We start from the raw sequence: 20723 nt of genomic DNA on the forward strand, positions 1-20723 counted from the left end.
CCCAGTTGGCTTCTGACAAGCAAAGTCAATGGTGAAAGCCAGATTTGCTTAACAACTGCATGAGTCACTTAACAACTGCAGTGACTCAAAGGACATAAAATGGGGCAAAACTCACTTAACAACTGTGTTGTTAGCAATAGAAATTTTGGGCTGAAATTTTGGGCTCAGGAACTACCTGTAATAATTTTCAAATTTCTATTTTTTCGTAAAATGTAATTGAACAAGAGGAGTCAAAATAATATTTGTTTCAAATAATATTATTTCTCCCTTTATATGCAAGAGGAATGAATGAATGATCATTTAAGTAGATAATTTTATATATGTGCATTTAAATTAACAAGCCTCCATCATAATGTCCACAAAAGTAAAAGAATAAGTACCATAAAAACATGATTGTCTGCTAATTATATATAGCTTCCAATCTATTAGAGGCCTCTTTTTTGTAAAAAAAAATCAGTATAAGGAATTTAAAGCAGTCCATTTTTAAAAATACTTTAAATGTTTTAGCAACCCTGGAACTATTTAATGTGGACATAATACAAACATATTTCTTACAAAGAATGATTTGGCTACAACTTCCTGTTGGTACACTTTATGACTGACCTGGATTTGGTATGAACAATTCTGAAATATTGCCAAAAGTCTAACCATATTATGAAACATTCCATTTCTTATAACTCAAAAACAACCACAAAAAATTAGAGTGATGTGTAACAGCATTAATCTTATTGTCAAATTACTGAGTCTAAAAATGGAAGAGAATGCTTTCTATTTAATTATCAGCTTGCAAGCTTCTGTGGTCTTTCAGAAACGTATGCATTTTCTATTAATACAAAGTTTTCATACGATGTCCCTCTCCAAATATGAACATTTATATAATCTTACTAGATAAATTAAGCTCTTGTTTTTGAAACGGTTAAGTTTAATAATCATTGCCGAAAGTAGAACAATGAAAGAGAGAGAGAGAGGAATGTCTTCGATTACCTTCTATAATATAGACACATTCTCTGTCAGGAGGATATTTGTTGGGATAATTCGGGGAAGTGAAAATACCTCCTTCTGCGTATTTTGTCCACACTCCACACTGAACTGTCTTTTGTCCTTCTGAACTGCTTTGCTTTTCTGAAGAAAAAAAGGGGGGGAGAGAAGATGAGATCATGTTTTGGCTTAAATGCACAATGTGCAATCACTTGTTTTCACCTGTAGTCTGCTACAACTTGCTATGTATACCATAGGATCAGGGTCGGTGTTTATTAATTCAACCTCAAAGATGATATCTTATTTCCCCACAGTTACACAAGAGGGAAGAAATTCCAAGTGTAAACTTTTAGAAATGCTTTGGGACATTAAACAGTTTATTAGTAGAGCCTGATAAGGCAGTCAAAAGTATACTGACTACCAGAAAGGGCACTTCAAAGGAATATGGGGTAGTTTGTGCTCTCTGAGCTTGGTTGTTTTCTTGCAGATGTTTCATTATGAAACTAGGTAACATGATCAGTGCTAGCACAATGCTATACCACTGATGATGTTACCTAGTTTGGTAATGAAATGTTCATTACAAGCTCAGAGAGCACCAAAGACCCCTCAGTTTAACAAATATTTTCTTCTGTCAGCTATAAGGCAATATAAGATATCAAACAGAATTTTAAAATAATAATAACAATGTCAGAATCTGCAAGAACAGAACACAGTAGGATAGGATGTTATATAGTTATAGCCTTATTCTTCTGCCTGAAAATAGCATAGTAGTGTGCATGTATAACAGATGCAAATTTATGGCATTTCTAGAAAAAAATAATTACTGATTACTGATACTGTCACATATACAAAGTATCAAAATTTCATCATACTCCTGAAACTCAAATGCACTGTATGTTGAAGAAGGAATTACATTATAAATTTTAAAAAAATCTCTACCTATATAAAATCCCCCCACCCAAAATATAGCATGGAAACACAACTGAAAGGATCTGATCTGATTTTCAACCATCCAATCAGGAAAAGCTATGGATGACATTTTCCAAAATCAAATTAGAGAATGTTGTAATGGTAATGAGAAGATTTAATCACAATGTTATCTTGTAAGATGCAATTGCTGGATTTCCAGGAAATTCCTATTGAGTTTTGGTTACTAGATTTTATAAAAAGTGGAAAGCAATTGGTTTTCTTTGATTTGATGCAATGTAATTTAACCACTAGAGGGGAAAATAGTAATAAGAAATCAGTAATATGAAAGGATTTATTGGGAGAGGCAAGATTTTGATGGTAGAGTATTTGACTTAAGAAATATAAAGACAAGTGAGAAAAAATATTCCTTGGGCTGCAAGGAAAGGTGAGTTGAATAAACTCAGAACAATGATAATAGCCTGTTCTTGCATGAAAAATTAATAGAATAAAATTTTGATATTAATAGAAGTTTCTAAAAAAGGAAATATTAAATATGCAATCATAAAAAATTCCAATTAGATAGGAAAGGGGGAAATAAAGGAAGTCCATGCAGCAGCACAAAAAGCTCATAAGTAATCAAAAAATGAGAAAGAACACATATAGAAGGGATAGGAAAGACTAATTATGAAAGAAGCAGATACAAGAAACCCAGAATTGCAAAGATTAAACATGATGGCCAGAAAAAGTTGTCTTTACATACATGCAATTAAAAAAGGAGCAGAAAACTGATTGTGTAAGAAATTGACAAATTGTTCAGAGGTAATGTCTTTTATTTTTTCCTCAGAAAAGGATCTGTTTCTATTAAGTAAGCATGATGAGGTGATTACAGGGGCAGGCCAAAAATTTCAAAATGACAGAAAAAATCTTAGGGAGTATCTAAGAACTTTTGAGTAAAGTTCATTTCTTTTGTTCCAAATGAATTACCTCCCAGGCGCTGAAGGAATTTGCTCATAGATTCTCAGACTGTATTTTGAATTTAGGAAAAGCTGCAAAACATGAAATGTCAGAAGCCCAAAAAAAAGGGGGCGGGAGGAAACTATCTCTGTCTTCAAAAAGAGTGAAACAGAGAAGATCCGGGATATTGGTAGATCAGTAAATCTCATGTTCAATAGGTTGGAAAACTCTATGGCACATTAAAAAATTCAATTCCTAGAAATCCTATAGGAAACATGGGACTGTCAAAAATAAAGCCTACCAGGTTAATTACAGGAAATCATGGGAAAGCTGAGGACATAATATATCTTTAATTCAGTAAAATATTTTATAAGTACCTAACAATATTCTGAATAATAAGCTAACTCTGTTATGTGTGGCAATAGTATGAGATAAATTATATATAGGCGGAAAAAATTACTCAAAATATGCCCAGGCAACAAGTATTGAAAACAATTTATACCTCCTAGTTTCTTGCTGTAATCCGTATCTATAGCCAGGAAGGAGAATGAGTTTACTTACTTTTAAGCTTTATAAACGTGGTTCTTGAGTTATGACCACTCATTCAGTGACCATTCAAACCTGTGACAGCACCGAACACAAGGAGGACTTATCCTTGAAGTTCTGGCTGTCACAATATCCCCAGGTCATGTAATTGTGATCTGAGCCTTCAACACCTAGCTCATGGTTATCTCTCAGTTTCTGACATTACCTGCCAGCTCCCCACAGCAAAGTCAATACAGACACTGGCAGGAAATCAGAAATTTCATTCACATGAAGTCCTTGCTTAATGATGGCAACCGAATGCTGGGACTTTTGTCGCTAGGTGGTGAAGTCATGTGATTCACACTTTACTAATGGATCAATTAGCAACAGCAGTCCTAGTTTTAATTGCTGTTGCATTCTGAGGACAATCTATAGCTATTTACTTATTAAGAAGTTTCTTTTTTTCTTGGGTTTTCGTAGAAATTTGACTAGCTGTATTTCATAGACTTATAATTATATCAGATTAGAATTACATTGGATATTTAGGATTCCAACGGTACTAAAACAGCATCAAACATGTAAATTATTTTTTTCTCTATTACTTGTTAAGAAAGCTTCATATCTGTGTTATGTTTGCCGTTTTTAATTCTGTCAGAATCATTTTTCAGCAATTCTATACCTTTAGGAATCCATCTTTTAGATGAGCTGATAGGCAATACTGGTTGTATAGTAATTAATATTTAAAGTTGGCTGAGTTCACATATCACATTAATCCAGAATATGGTAGGTTTAGTTTTTGTGGTGATTTGTAAGCCCAGACTTTGCAAAGTAGGCTTTATAGCTCAACACATGTTCTAAACCAGTCAGTCGTTTCCTCCATAAACTTTGGTAGAATTGGCTCAGTGAAATTTGTGGATCAGATCAGAAAATTCTTGTTACTTAATATTCCAGTCAACTACTAACAGCATTTTTTTTAAAGTTATCTGTGAGTTAGGAATTCCATTTGTATTCTTAGCCAGAAAGGAACCATTGGAGATGAAATGCTTGTTTTGCATTTGAAAGTAGCAGCAGCACCTGTTCATTCATATTTTCCAAGCCAAGAAGCATAAATGTTTGTAATGTCACCAATCCATCTTTTTACAGAAATGTCTCCGAGCAAATATCCAAGCTCAGACAGTACCAAAGACTCCATAGTTCAACCGTAAGCTACAAATATTCTCTTCTATTTGTACTAGATCACTTTCTATGTCTTCTGAGCTTGAAATTCATTGCTTCCATAAATGTAACCATCCGTTTCTAAGTTTACTAACTGCAATAAAATTGTTGGCCAGGATGTGATTGAAATGTTACTCTTATTTTAGAATTCAGTTTTTAGGATATTATTTTATCTGTTTTTGGCCTTCTGATTTAAACAAAAACATGCTAGACCTACAGTTGCATGGAATTAAAAAAAAATCATTAATTTTTGGTTAACATGTTTCAGTGCTGATCTACATTTGGAAATAAGACATGTGTTTTCAATATTGAGTGTCATAGCCTGCCTTGACTATTTTAAACCTGTTCATAACACCAAGCACTACAATCCCCCCCACCTTACTAAATTGTTTGTGGAAAAACATAAATCATTTTAAGTTTTAAACATTTTTAAACAAAACCAGCTCATAGGAATATTTTCTTCTAAAAACATACCTGCTCCTTTTTTTGTTGCCCCAGCCCAGTGTAGGATGGTAAAACTTGCTACAACTGGAAAATAAAAACATATCAGTTGTAATGAGAAATTAGTTAGGACAACCTTATCCTTAACCTTAATCCAAAGTAGGAAATGCTAAAGAAAGAACAAACAGTATATGTTGTTTGGTTGCACTTATTTTTTATAAGAACATAGTAATCGTAAACAGAGTGACTACATATTCATAGTAAAAACTACACAGCAACAGGAATAAATGGATTTATCTTTTAAGCATGAATCATTTTGATTCATGAGTGCTCAGAATTTAGTAAGAGATACATTGAGATGACACCATTTAAATACTGTATATAGCCAGAGCTGCAATCCTATTCTATTTTCATGGGATAAGTCGCAGAAAAATCAGTGGAATTTACTTCTGCATAAATCTACACTACAGATTTGAAAGAAAAAAAACTGGATATTTTTTGAGCTTTTGGTATTAACTATGTCAGTTATCTGCAAATCAAATAGTTATACTGGTTATAGCTATGGTTATACTTAGCGATAGATGACATTTAACTAGCCATAGGAATATTGAATAATATATTGATGGATTTAGCCAGGCAATCTGTCCTCTCTCAAATGTTCCTGATATACAATTCTCATACCACTGACAAAGTTGACCAGACTATTGAGAACATAGTCACCTGCAGCAAACCAAGAGAGTGTCAAAATGACAACACACAAACATAATTGTATAATGAGACAAACTCCATTCTTACAAGTTTTCATTCCAATATCTTGCATTATTGCCGTTATGAGGCTATGTATCTAAAAGCAGTAGATAGGGCTCTCTGTGAGACCATATCCACCATCTGTAGACTTGAGCCCTCCCCAGGTTCCAGAGGCTGTTTTTGCCCTCCCCAGGCTCTTATAAAGCCTCTGGAGCCTGGGGAGGACGAAAAATGGCCTAAAAAAAGGCTAAAGTCAACTGGCCAGCACATGCATGCCTTGTGTGCCCTAACAAATAGCTCCCTGTGCCATAGGTTCATCATCCCAGATCTAGAAGATTCAGCTAGTACAGAATGCTACTTTCCAGTTGATACAATTCACTATTTCCTCTACTGCAAATAACTATGACTGGGAGTTGAAATCTAATACTGAGGTTTCCAAACTAACATGTATCAATTGATTTAAAATCTTAACTTCAGTTAATCTTATTTTCCAGTGTTATCTGTCTTTAATATTGTTTTTTTTTAAAAAAGAAATATTTTTAGCTAATTTGATCACTGTTTATTCTCATAATAAGGACAAAAGATTCTGAATATTTGGGAGGACACTTTAAGTCCTTCAAAATCTACTCCTTGGCACAATCTAAACAGTATCTTGAAGATCTAATGTGACTTGGTCTGTTGGGCATGTACGTTGTCTCATATGTATTATTGTTTACAAGTGAAGTTTCCCTTTGATTGTTTGCACAGCATTTTCTGTTCCCAGAGGATATCTCTTTAAATTCTGTTGAAACTATTTTGGCAAGTTAACTATTTTGTACATTAACTACCAATTCAGAAATTGTTTAATTTTCCACTGAAATAAACAAACAGTGCTAGTAACAATAATTTCACATATCTGGCCCTCCTAATTATTTTACACTGGCTATTGTACCTTCATTTTCTTTTGCTCTGCAGTTAGATTAATGTATAATGGTAAATTGTTTTGCACCCAGCCTTCTGAACTAGACTGAATAATCCAGACTGCAAAAAACTGGTTAACTATAAATGGAAGTTAATATTTCTTGTTTTCTCTATTTCTTTACTCTCACCTAGTAGTATCCAGAGCTTTAAGCTCAGATCTGGTAGTCCTATACAGTAATGAACATACACTTAGAAGAAACCTATTTGAGGTAGGAAGCTAGCAAACCTTATCAAAAACAATACTTGACAAGAGGAACAAAGTAATGGTTGCATAAGCACCATTTCTGTAGACTGGTATGCCTTTTGATATTATAGTCAAAGAGTCATTTTCACCAAATAGCTGCTTACTGAATATCATTTGCATTAAGATATACAATGTACAAATGACACTTTGCATTTTTGTATATAGAAGGATTGTCTATGATCTTCAAAGATGTATTGTTGCAGTGAATGGGAGTTACTAAACTACAAAGCTATTACAATTGGAAATGCAAGAGCTGTAAAGTTGCCCATTTACCAATATGTATTTTATGTGAAATGTTAAATTTTATCCTTATTGAAAGCCCTATTGCACGCATTTGCATTTTAAAACAGAGCTGCAATTATTGTGAATCAATGCCAGCTTCATTTGAGAGCTTTAAAAACTGGTCATTCATACAAATCCTTCATTATATAGTTTCCTACAATCAAAATTTGTAATAATCCCATGAATGGATTAACTCTTTCTATGGCTTACATTTTAGTATTTCTTCAAGGTCATCCAATAAATGAATTTAATAACCAAGAAACTTTATTTCATATATTTACAGCAGAATCAAGCTGGGTATTTAGAAAATTAGATGAATAATAATAATGCACTTATTCAGTTCTAACATCTAGAGTCCACTGACATTGTTACACCAACTCTGTTGTGCCTTCATTGAGCATAATTTTCCCCTTTCCCCATTTATACAGGTATGCCAATCAAGAAATACGTGCATCTAATACAAAATACGATATATGCTGCTAAAGTTCAAAACTTATTTCTGATATTCTGTACATCTTATGATCATAGTATTTTTATTTTATTTTTGATGCATGTAAGCTACTTAAAAGCATTAATTTAAAGAAATCCTACAGAAAAATAACCTTCAGAATGTCTTCCCCTATGTATCCACTAGTGGCTTCATAGAATTAGCTGCCTCATAACTACTGGGAACTTAAATGTATCATTTATGAATTTTCTTTAGTTACAATCTTAGAATTCCATTACCACTTTTTCCTAGATCTTCCTCTCAGGGTACCTTGCAACAGATCATCAAGCATTATTTAAAAGTGATAGCAACTGCTAAGAAAAAGGATAAACAATATTCAAATAGCAGTAGCACTTAGACTTATATACCACTTCATAGTGCTTTACAGCCATCTCTTAAGTGGTTTCCAGAAAATATATTGCCCCCAACAGTCTAGGTCATTTTACCGAACTCGGAAGGATAGAAGGTTGAGTCAACCAGATCTTATATAGTTGATTTTGTATGGCCATAATAGGCATTTCACTAATTTCATTACCATTTACAAATATTTGTCATCGGGCTTTCCACTAGTAGTTGTTATGAATACGGCTGAATTGAAGCTTGATAGTACTATAAAACTAACAAATTCCTCCATTTGTAATATTAAAAGATAAATTACTGAGGAGAGGGGTCAACCTATTCTCCAAAGCACCTTAGGACATGACAAGAAGTACTGAATAAAACTTGTCAAGGAGACAACCAACCTAGGGAGAAATTTCCTGTCAGGGAGAACAATTAATCAGTGGAATGGCTTGCCTTCAGAAGTTGTAGGTGTTCCATCACTGAATGTGTTTAAGAAGAGATGGACAGTCATTTGGTATAATCTCTTCCTTGGACAAGAGGTTGGACTTGAACACCTCCAATGTCCCTTCCAAATTCTGTTTCAAAGTTATGTTATTTTGGTTCTGAAGAAGTCCTGAAGCCTGACAAGTTATTGTTCCTCAACCATCTACTCTTCACATTTTTCCTCAAACCACTGTGGATACTTCTAGGATTCTAACAGCTTCTGTCTTGCTATCTTATACTCTAAAACTTCAAATTTCCTTGCCTTCTAATAGTACAATAACAAGTGAAGTGGTTTTCTATTTTAAAACAGACTTAGTTTATGCTTGATCAGTTCTGTCCACATATGATCCTCAGTAATTTTAGATATTACCTGTTATCTCATTATTTTATTTATTATCCTCTTCTTAAAATGTTGGAATCACGTTTTGTCATGCCCAGTTCTTGTGCTTTTAATTCTGTTTCATAAACCTACCTTGGTATTGTAAGGGTTATAAAAAGATAATAAACTGTGCAGAGAAGAACATGATATTCTGAGTTAAATATTGTTCATTTTATATTTCATAATAACAACATAACCCACTTTTCTTTGAAAGAAAAGTTTTGTTTTGGAAGTCAGCAATATATTCTGAGACAAACACCACTGTATAATAAATTGATTGAACAAAAAGATTTCTGTCCTGTCAAAAATGTATTTAGTAAGAAATACTGTTAAGAGAAACGCTGCTATTAGCTAAATGCATTATTCATCTTGGATTTCCAAAACACTTTAAAGACATTTCAGGGTTTTGAAATTATATCAGTACATTTAAGAAACAGAGGAAGGAGAAAAATTGTGTATTTAGACAGAGGCCATAGGGGTGAGAATATACTTGAAATCTACTGTTGTCATTTTATTTTCTTGTTCCTAAACAATAGCTGCCATCATGGTATATACTAAGTATTTAAATTTTATTTTTAAATAGGCAGACTGAGCATATAATATTTCCACAATTCCAAAACAAGAAAGAGAAAACCATGATTTATATGTTGTTCTTTCAAAGACAGATTTTGACACTTATTCTATGAACTGGGAGACTTCAAACAGAGAACTTTTTGTATTACCAATCAAAAGCCATTTAGCTTTCCCTCCTACTTCTGTCTTTAGTGAATGATTTGTGGCAAGAATAGGAAGGAAGTTGAGGCGAGAAAGTAAAGTCACAAACAAAATTCTATACTAAAGTAGGAAACCTGTGATCATTTGTTTATGCCTAACTCCATTCACTGATATGAATCAAATTGACGCTGTAAGGCATTAAGTCAACCTGTTACATTCTTAATGTTTTGAAACTTGATCAGCAATAAGCATCATGGATTTGTAGTCCAAAACATCCAGAAAATATATTTGCCTCCTTTAATGGATATTTAGATGAAGGTATATATTTGTATGGTGAGAGATAATTCAGTGTATATAGATGACATAAGATTTATTTAGATGTTCATAAGAGAAGCTGGTGAGTAGTTTGCTATTGAATAACGTACTATATATTCGTAATCATACTATAATATTCTTTTCAGATTTACTTTGCAGAATGTTCTACCATGTTTATTCCAAAATGTTAACAGAATTTAACCCCAAATTCCTGAATTAGAATTACTGAAATAGCTACAATAATTCAAAGCCAGGAAGAAATCCCCCAGCTTCATCTATTTCTGAAAAAAATGGACATAGTAATAACCAATACACTTTAGATGACTATTGATATGATGTAAATTAAAAGATATGGACACACCCCATACAATTTAATAGCAGAATTATTTAATAGTAATCAAATGAGATTAATATTGTTTAATGTATGAATCTATTTGCATTATTGGAGAAATTATGAATCTTATTAGCTACTGAGCACTTGAATATTAACCAGATGGTTTTAACTACAAATAACTTTTTCAATTAAATTATTCACTTGACTAGAAATGAATTAATGCTAAATCCCCTTTCCTTTCATCTAATTATTTTCTATGGCCTCCATCAAATACAGAAAAGGAGAAAATGAACATCTTACCTACTACCATCCTGACTCAAAAAATTCCATTCACTATGCTTTGAAAGAAAGCAGTTTTCTTTTAAAGCCAAAATTAAGAATAGTATCCCATTAAGCTTTTTGATTCACATCCTCCTTCAAGATACTAATGCTTGTCTGTACTATATCCAGTGAGAACAGAAAAAATAAACTAAAAAAAAAATCTAGGGACCCATCACTGACCCTTCAATAAGGATGTATTAGAGGCAGTTTTGTACTATGTTTGCTGAGATATCTATTAAGTTTGAACATATTTACATTCATTATTTAACCTGGGTTATAAATAAAGATATTTCTTGATTTATTTAGTAAATTGTTATGGAATTGGGCATATAAGTACCATTAAATGAAAAAAAAATTATCCCAGTTCCACTAGTATTTGTGAAACCATGTAGATTAGTAAAGGATTATACTACACGACTTGAGAATTTTAAATACTGAAAGAAACCTAAGGAAAACTGTAATTTTAGAGTAACCACTAGCCAGTGATTTTAATGTAATAACAGGGTTTCCTGGAGGAGGAGGAAGAGAACTACTCAAACCTGGCAGCCTTTGTTTTAATCCTGAATGATGTCAGTAATTAATGAGTTTGGATTAATTTAGACAGCTGGCTCCAGGGACGGTCATTCGGTGAAAATCTCATCCTCACGCCTACCTGGGACTCAATCTAACCTGGAACTGAAGATGAGGGGAAGGGACAGGGCCATTCTGATTTTGAACCTGGTTACACAGAAGTAAGTTCCAGAGAATTTCAGAGAACCAGATTCCCAACGAGAGCAAGTAATAGACTATAGCCTTCCCCCCCACAAAACCTGGCCAGAATTGGCCAAATTCCAGAATGCACCGACTTCTTGCGCGGTTTAAAAATCTCGGTTAGCTTAACTGTTATAAAGGGTTTTTTTTCCCCAAAAGGGAAGTTTTATAGCGGGCAAGGTCTCTCGGCCCCATCCGCCCTCCCCCTTCCCCATATGGGTTTGTTGGGGCAGGTTTGCCTCCAACTGGATTCTTCTAGATCGCAACCCGGATCTAAGAGCCAGGAGTTTTCCTCACGGCTGTAGTTCAAGGTTTCAGGGTGCCCGACCCCTGGATTGGCGATTCCGATGGGGGGGGGCAACGGGAGGCGGGGGAAGCGTCTGAGGCGGCGGCAGGGGGGAGATTTACACCTACGCCATTCACCTTTTCCGCAACTGATCTCCTTTCTCCTAGTTTGCAACAACCTTTTGCCGGAGGGAGGGGGAGGAGGGAAAGGAGGGGAGAGGGGTTGGCCGACGCGAGTGCCGGCAGAGCGCGTTCCAAGTCGGAGTCCAAGGCGGGCGGCGGGGAAGCGGTACTCACTGTGAAACAAGCTGCGTCCATGGATCATGTCTGTTCCTTACACAAGGGGCTGCGCTCTCCACTAATTCCATCTAGAGACGGGAGGGCTTCCACGGTGGAGAGCCGAGCAGCCCGGGAGCCCACGCGCGCGGCACACACTCAACCCAGAAGCTCGACGTCCCCCTCTGCACTCGCCCCGCCGTTTGGCAAGGAGCGACCATTTCCACCGCTCGGTTCCAGAGCAGCCAGCTTCGGGGGCTAGTAGCGGTCGCCGCCGCAGCAGCCACCGGGAGTCTGCATAACCGGCCAAGAAAGGCGAGGGAGGAAGGAGGCGCAAAAGCTGGACTCCGGGCGACGAGAAACGGCCGCCAACAGGGCGCTCCCAGGCTCCGGCGCGGGAGGGAGGCGGGCTTCTCTCCTCCCGCTTCAATCGCCAGTTTCCCACACAGCAACCAGTCTTTGAGAGAGAATTTGGAGGCCGAGGTCGTCCGGCCTTTTAGAGTTATTAAGGCGTCCAGAAACGAAGAAGACGGGTGGGCCTGTCATCAGTTCCCGGGTGGGACGAGGTGGGGGGAGGCCCCCAAAGTGGGAAGAAAGGGGCTTCTCCGGGGAGCGGGGGAGACAACAAGGGAAGAGAGCAGAGGGCAAAATTGGGCTCACCCAATGGGGGATTTAATCATCTTTGGGATCCCGCCGCGCAATCCTTATTATTAAAAGCGAAGCCCTTTAAAGTCAGCTCATGTCGGCCGCCTCGTGGCAGCACATCAAGCCGAAGTAAAAGTGAGTCTCCTCCGGCCGAGGTAGTAGGAAAGGAGAGAGAGCGAGAGAGGGGAAAAAAGAAACAAATTACAATTCAGCCCAGAAGCGAATTAACCCGGGAGAATCTCTCAAGTAACGATGGGGAGCGAGACCCCGGAGGGCCGCGCAGTCTTGGAGGTGTCGCCGCCGCCTGCCAAGCGCCCTTCAGTGTCTGCCCCAGGCAAGAGATGGCGTCTTTTCCACCCTCGGTCCTCCTGCGTGGCCAACCTGCGAAGGACCTTCGCTCTGCGCGCTGCAGTCTTTCTGGGTCCAAGAACGAGAGTGGGGCGGGCTGGAGACACTGCAATAAAAGTTTAGTGTCAGGCCGGCGGCCCTGAATTAATCTCTTTCCCTCCGTCCGGACTTAGCAGGGGAATAGACCTCCTCCAGGTTCTTCCTCTTCTCCTCGAGTAGATGCCTTTTTTCCTTCCACCCTCAAGGCACCTTCCGAGACTGGGCTGCGAAGAGAGATCGCCGAGAAGGGGAGGCGGAGCCGGGATGGCGAACCTGAGTACAGCAGCGGGAAAGAGGCAGATTCCCTGAAACGGATTCAACTCTCCTCTTTTTTCCCCCCAACTCGGTGGTTTCTGCGCTGAGTCCCCCCCCCCCCTTTGCAGCCGCGCCAAAAGGACGAAGTCCGCAATAGCGGCTGCTTTATCACGCACAGGGATTTCCCAGCCTGCAGCCGCCGCCGCTTCTTCTCTCGCGCGCCGTCAGTGGCATCCACGCAAAAAGAAGAGCCGCGTGGGAGGGGGGAAAGGCAGAGGAGGGGCGGGGTGAGCGTGGAGAAATAGCCGCTGAATAAGGCAGGGCCGGGAAGGAGAGGAGGGGGTGGGAGAGAAAAATCTAACCGTAGCTCCTGAGAGTGATGTTGATGATCCTCCCCACCTGCTGCTTGCGAAGGTGATGCCGGAAGGAAAAGAGTAATATATACAAGCTGAAACAGGAAAAGAAAGTCCACTTGCGCATCGCCCCTCCGGTAAAAACCGAATCTATAGGTTAAAAAAAAAAATCCAGTGGGAAATTTACCAAACCTTTTGCAGCATCCCCCACGAAGCAAGTGGGCAGATCTGTTTGCTTTTCACTGGGAAGCTCTGCGACGTTAAGTAGTTAGATGGCAGAGAGTCAGAAAACCCCGAAGCAGCTAGAAAAATGGAAAAGCAAAAGTGTCCTGGAAGGTGAAATCCTAAACGACTTCTGTATTTGTTGCGAAGAAAATTATCACCCGGAGCCGAGCTGGACAAGAAGAAGAAGAGGGGGGGGGACGACTGTCGTTTGATTTAGCCCCACCGGTTACGGCGGAGATTCCCAAGTAAGCCAAAAGTCAGCCGCCTTGGCAGTAATATGCGAAGCCTCATCCAAACGATCATTTTCGGCGCGGTCCAAAAACAATGTCACGACGGATCCCATGCAGTCTGTGCCTTTGCGGGAGCGTTTTCTAAAGGTGGGGGGGGGGTCTTTGAGAAACAGGAAGTCACAAACGGCAAAAGCCACTTCTCCGAACCAGGAGCCCGACAGCTGCGATCCGAGGGGAGGAAAAACAGATTTCTTGGAAGAGCGATAAAGGGGACGCAAAACGATGCATTGTGTATAGGTCTCACTTCTCGCCCGGGCTTTGCGAGCCGCTGCAAAAAAGTCCAACCCCAGACGTAGGTAATCTGAAGACGTGAAACTCGTGGATTTTAGGACAGGCAGCGCATTGACTTGGAATTCCCGGTCCCAGATCCGCTTGTTTGCAATTTTCCGGCCACTGCCAAAGTTAGGCTTGCAGCCCCTGCCGCCTCGAATGGATTGGCGTTTTTACCTCCCGCTGGGCTCCCAAATCCTTTTCTTCTAAGGAAAGTGAGCCGCCTAATCTGCTTTTCGCTTCTGATGAGACACACGGCTTGTGGCTATTTCTAAACACAAAGGCGAGAAGCCTCAACCGACAATGTTCTTATTGGGAGATGGGACTAATAATTCACGCCTCCGGTGGAATTACCCAATGCGTTAACTGGAGCCAGGCGCTTAGTCATAGCGATTGTAAGGATCCACGCACTCCGCGACGATGGCCAAGCAGGTACAAGAAGAGTTTATCTTCTCGGCCTGGAGAGGATTCCTTTTTCTTTAACTTACGTTTTGGCCGGAATTCTCTGCAACCAAACGGCTCTTTTCTCAAGATCAGGGGTCCCTAAACTTGGCAACTTTAAGACTTGTGGACCTCAAGTCCCAGAATCTGGAACTTGAAGTCCACAAGTCTTAAAGTTGCCAAGTTTGAAGACCTCTGCTCAAGACCTACCTTTTCAAGCCACTTTCATTTTGTGTCTGCGGGTTGTCCCTTGGAGGGAATTTTCTCCCAAATTCGGCCCCAGTTGTCACCACATGCAGCTCCACCGACTTCTACAAATGTAACTCGATATTTCTCTCCTCCCCCTTACTGTCTTCATCAATAGGGTTAAAACTGGAGCAAAAGATTTTCAGACTGATTTGTCTGATAATGTCCTGCAGGAGAGTGCAGGTAATCACTGCCCTTGTAGATAGGACCGTTTTTGGTGTGATGGTTTCTTTGCAAAGAACTACTGTACAACTTTATTTTAAGTTGAATGGCCGAGGTGGCGCACTGGTTAAATGCAGCACTGCAGGCTACTTCAGCTGACTGCAGTTCTGCAGTTCAAATCCCACCAGCTCAGGGTTGACTCAGCCTTCCATCCTTCAGAGGTGGGTAAAATGAGGACCCGGATTGTTGTTGGGGGCAATATGCTGACTCTGTAAACCGCTTAGAGAGGGCTGAAAGCCCTATGAAGCGGTGTATAAGTCTAACTGCTATTGCTATTGCTAAGTGTAATAGAAGAAAAAGAACTAAACTGGTTGTGTTGATTCTCTCTTCCATCTGGGTGTGAAGGGCTGAAAATAAAAGCAGCTAAATTGGGGAGCAGTTCAGAAGCAGAAAAAGATCTGGAAAAATTTAAGTTCATATCCCTATTTCTTGATAAGATAACCTTCAGTGAGTCACTTTTCCTCTCCTTGCCTTGATTCCCAAGCTATTGAGTTCAAAACTTTGCTATATTTACATTTACAAATATTCACTATACCTCTGGCTTGCTGAAATATCCAGGAGATCACACTCAATGAGCATAGACTTAATAGGATTACCTGGTTGGTACTTGGATGAGCAATTACCAGGAGGTACCAGAGCTGTAGATTAGGCCAGGAAGATGAAAATCATTCTGAAAGAAAGCAGTTGGAAATCTATTATAGGCTATGCCAAGAATATAATTTATCTGTATCAGTGAAGTCAAAGCTGGATTTAGACAAAAACTAAGCTTCAGGGCTTCTCTGCATTATATTTGTAGTGAATGTATCAGGAACCCAAATATTTCTAAAAAGCATCCAGCCTTTATTTCTTTAAACACCTTGAGGTTAAAGGTCACATCTGCTGCTCCTCCTAGTGAGGGGGAATTATTGATTTGCAGGGTGGGAGCAAACCAGTGGTGGGTTTCTAAACATTTTGGAACCTCTTCTGTAGGTGTGGCCTGTTTTGTGGGAGTGGCTTGCCGGCCATGTGACTGGGTGGGAGTGGCTTGCCAGCCATGTGACCGGATAGGAGTGGCCAAGATGATGTCACTGAATTCTTTGCCCCAATAGATGATCTACAAAAAGATACAAAAAAGGAAATTTATTATTTTGTGAATTTACTACTTAAATAAGATTAAAATAAGTACACAAAACAATAAAAGAGCTACTTATAGAAGGAAGATGACTGTCCTTGCCAGTCTTCAATATCACTGACTCCAATGAATGGCCTGCAGAAAGAAGAGACACAGAAATGAACTCTTTCATTGCATGCACTGCTTTAGGATGAAAACAGCACACAAAATAATAGAAAAGGAAGATTATTGTCCTTTTGTGTGTTGAAGTCACCCACTGACCACCTTGCTCCAATGAATGGCTCGCACAAAGAGATACAGAAAGGAAGACTTTAATTATTTGCACTACAATATTAAGGATGAAACCAGCAGACAAAGCAATAAAACAGTTACTTACATAGGAAAGATGACTGTCCTAGCGGTCATATTCTGTTGCCTCTTCATCCTGTTAAATAATACCATGTTTCCCCCAAAATAAGACCGGGTCTTATTTTCTTTTTACCCACAAAATATGGCTTGGGCCTTATTATGAGGGGAGGATTTATTGTTTTGGGGTTGCCGGGCAGCTGGCCCCCAACCATAGAGCGTACGTCCAGAGCGGTCATATCGCTCGGTTTGGAAGCTGCAGAAAAAGCCATGCGGTGGCGGCAGCAGCAGAAGTGCTATTCCTCTGCAGAGAGATAGCTGGGCCAGGGCATTGTGAGACTGGGAGGCACATGAGTGAGAGGGGGACAGCCACTCGCCCAACTCCCCTCTCCAGCCATGCAGAGGCCCATTCACTGGCATTTTGAAGGCGCCAAGCCGTGGGAGCCGGACGGTGGCAAACAGGCCCTCACGTGGCTTGGCGATACCCCTAGGTCAGTGAATGGTGCTGTGCCATGCTAGAAAGGGGGTTTGCTGGGTGCTGCTCGTGAGCGTGGTCGCTTCATGGCTGCTGTTTTGCGCTGCTGTGACAGCGCAACACAGCCATTCGCCCATGAGGCTGTGCCCAGCTCTTTGGGAGCCCACTCGCAAGAGAGCAGCCACCCGGCAACCCCCCTCTTCAGATGGGCACAGCGCTGCTGACCAACCTAGCAGTATCCCGAAGGCACCAAGCAACGCGATCACCTTTGCCTCCCACCGCGGCTTGGCACCTTCAGGATACCGCTAGGTTGGTGAGCGGCGCTCTGCCTGGCTGGGGGTGGGGTGTTGTCCAGGGAGTTTATTTGCAGGGGAGCGCTTATATTTTTGCCCACCAGAAAAATGTGGCATGGCCTTATTATCAGGACATGTCGTATTTTAGGAAAAACACGGTACAAACTGCAGAAGAAATAAAACAATATTGGACTCGATTGTGGTTGTAAGCTGAGGACTACACTACAGGTAACAGAAGGGACCTCTGTTGTCACCCAACAATGTACAGTCTTTTCAGGAAGGATGTCCCCCAACAAACAGGAAAGATATAGTTTTTCATCTAAGAAGTTAGATCAAGAATGAACGTCATAGGTAGATTCACAGAGCAATACAGATTTCTTTTTCTGAAATTTATTCCTCAGTTCAAAAAACAGGAATATATGAATTAGGTTCAGTACTTAGGACAGACCAAGACCAGATCAAGAGTTAGTGGTGTCATGGTTAGAAGCAATGGTAAAGCAAGATATGGATTTAAAACCAGTAATATTTTGTTGGGTATTTCAAAGGGAATACAATACATATTTAATCTTACACATGTTAACAGCTGCTGGAATTGTGTTTGCACAACAGTGGAAAAACAAAGATATGAAAATGAATAAATATTAGAATGTGCAGGAATGAATAAATTGACAATTAAAATCAAGAAGGCTTCAAATACTTTTTCATTTGAGATTTGTTTTATCAATTGCTAACTAATAGAAACAGAAATTAGAAATCTAAAAGTATGAAAGAAAACACCAATTATGTAAGGAAAGGTCACTAAAATGTATAAGGAAATATTATTAGTACTTGATCAGTATTAATGCAGACGAAACCAGTTTTTTTCCCTAACCCTAAGGACAGGAAAGACAAAGCCACTGCAATAAAAACCATCAAGGCATTGTGGGAAATTATAAAGGACAGTGCCAGGAAGCTTCCAGAACCAGCAACCACCTAACAATTACCTAAACAACCAGGTATCACACAGAAACACACAAAATCTGGCAAAGCTGCCTTGCACCAACCTGTCCTGCCCATAGAAAAGCAGCCACTTTGAGACACATAAACCATGCACCAACCTGCACACTTAAAAGCAACATATTGCATCACAAATAAAGCATTTGCAAAAAGGAATAACATTTCTTGTAATAAACATATTCTGTAAACAATAAATAAATAAAAATTCCCTAAAAATATTTTTAAAGATATTTTGTAAATAATTAAAAAATCCTTAAAAACCATTTTAAAATATTCTATACACAATAATGTAAATAAAACCAGTTAAAAGTATTCCACACACAATAATTTAAATAAAACCAGTTAAAAGTATTCTACACATAATGAATTAAAATAAACCATTTAAAAAAATTCTATACTCAATACTTTTAAATAAAACAATTTAAATATTCTATCCACAATACTTTTAAATGTATTGTGGATAGAATATTTTTAAATCATTTTATTTAAAAGTATTGAGTATAGAATTTTTTAAAATGGTTTATTTTAATTTATTGTTGATAGAATCTTTTTTTAAATAGTCTAGGACAATTTTTAAAAAAGATTCTATCAACAATAAAATAAACCATTTTTAAAAAATTCTATAGTCGATACTTTTAAATAAAATGATTTTAAAAAATTCTATATACAATACTTTTAAATAAAACAATTTTTAAAAATTCTATACACAATAAATAAAATATTCTTTAAATAAACACATTAAAAGCATAAAAGACAAAAAGGATCACTTAGCAGCAAGCAGAATCAGCAGCTCTACGATACAATGGATGCAGCAGGGAGCAGGCAGGCGATGAGGCAGCAGGTAAGCTGGACTCAAGGGACAACCAGGTCAGCTAGGCCAGCCAGGTGAGGGTGGCGGGTGGTGGGGGTGGCAGGAAACCCCCTTTCGGACACAGGGTGTACGCCAGCTCGCGCCTTTGGCGAGGAAAGGCCTGAAGGCCTTCCCTCGCGAAGTGAGCTGGCATACGCTAGCCTTCCACTGTCGCCGCTGCCCACCCCCTTTCGGCATATGCCAGCTTGCGGCTTTCGCGAGGGAAAGCCTTCAGGAGATACGCTAGCCTCCTGCCACCACCGCCCATCCCCTTTCAGCCACGAGCTGGTGTATGCTAGCCTCGCACCATCATTGCCACCCACCCCCTTTTGGGCACGTGGTGTACACCAGCCCACGGCTTTCACGAGCGAAGGCCTTCAGGGGCTATGCTAGCCTCCCACCACCACTGCCACCACCACCTCCTCCCACCCCCTTTTGGCCATGAGCTGGCATACACTAGCCTCCCGCCGCTGCTGCTGCCCACCCCCTTTTGGCCACGTGGCGTACGCCAGCCTGTGGTTTTCTCAAGGGAAGGCCTGAAGCTGTGGGCTGGCATACACTAGCTTCCCGCTGCCATGTCCCTTTCAGCCACATGGCATATGCCAGCCCATGCCCCCCCCCCCTCATGGTTAATTGCTTACCCGAGGGAAGCAGCAAGCTGCTGGAAGGTGAAGCGAAGGGAGGACCCGATCAGCAAGAGTGATGCAACAGCTGCTCAGGAATGAGAAAGACTCTTTTCAAAAGAGGAATGTTGGCCACTCTTTCTAGAGTCTCCACATCTTTTTTACATCGTGGAGACCAAAACTGAATGCAGTATTTCAAATGCAGCATTCAATTCAAAGTGTTGGACATGATCTTTAAATCCCTACATGATATGAAGTCGGAACCATTTTTGGCCTCCCGAAACCCCACCCTCTTCGCAAAAATGGACATGCAGAGGTTTTGGGAGGCCTGCAAAGTGCTCCTGGGGGTTGGGGAGGGCAAAAACTAGCAAAAATGGACCTGTTTTTGTCGCCTGTAGCCCCTAGGAATACTCTTCAAGCCTCCCAAAACCTATGCATGCCCTGTGTTTTTGCAAAAAATGGGCCTCTTTTCATGAAAAACTAGGGTTTTTTTGCTCGTTTTTGCCCCAACTCCAGACCCCAGGAGCATTTTGCAGACCTCTCAAACTCTCTGCATGCCCTGTTTTTCACAAAAAAACAAGGCGTGCAAAGGGTTTGAGAGGCCTGCAGAGTGCGAAAACTTTTTAAAAAAATTTACCTCTTCAAAATCTTGATGTGTCTTATACTCCGGTGCATCTTATACTCCGAAAAATATGGTAGTCGTGGCTGAGAAACAACTAAAAAGATCACCATGAAATATTGTATTGATCGGTCTA

The 20723-nt window shown here is 39.6% G+C and overlaps 1 protein-coding gene across 2 annotated transcripts in view; it reads right to left on the reverse strand.

Annotated features, from left to right (window-relative positions):
- The window catches only part of NETO1 (neuropilin and tolloid like 1), a 90206-nt gene extending 76809 nt beyond the window's left edge, over window positions 1–13397 (reverse strand). The window contains exons 1-3 of one of the 2 annotated variants that reach the window (XM_087707319.1): window positions 11963–13397; window positions 5056–5109; window positions 1054–1122 (exon numbers count right to left, since the gene is read on the reverse strand). In XM_087707319.1, coding sequence (XP_087563445.1) covers window positions 1054–1122; window positions 5056–5109; window positions 11963–11990 — 151 coding nt within the window. In that variant the 5' untranslated portion in view covers window positions 11991–13397. Of the gene's footprint in view, window positions 1–984; window positions 1123–5055; window positions 5110–11962 lie in introns of both variants that reach the window. The other variant, XM_014062403.2, reaches the window with a different exon arrangement.
- Between the last annotated feature and the right edge of the window lie 7326 nt (window positions 13398–20723).

Source organism: Thamnophis sirtalis, unplaced genomic scaffold (genome assembly GCF_051295495.1).
Source record: "Thamnophis sirtalis isolate CommonGarterSnake01/CBP01778 unplaced genomic scaffold, rThaSir2_p1.2 scaffold_2, whole genome shotgun sequence".
Classification (NCBI taxonomy): domain Eukaryota; kingdom Metazoa; phylum Chordata; class Lepidosauria; order Squamata; family Natricidae; genus Thamnophis; species Thamnophis sirtalis.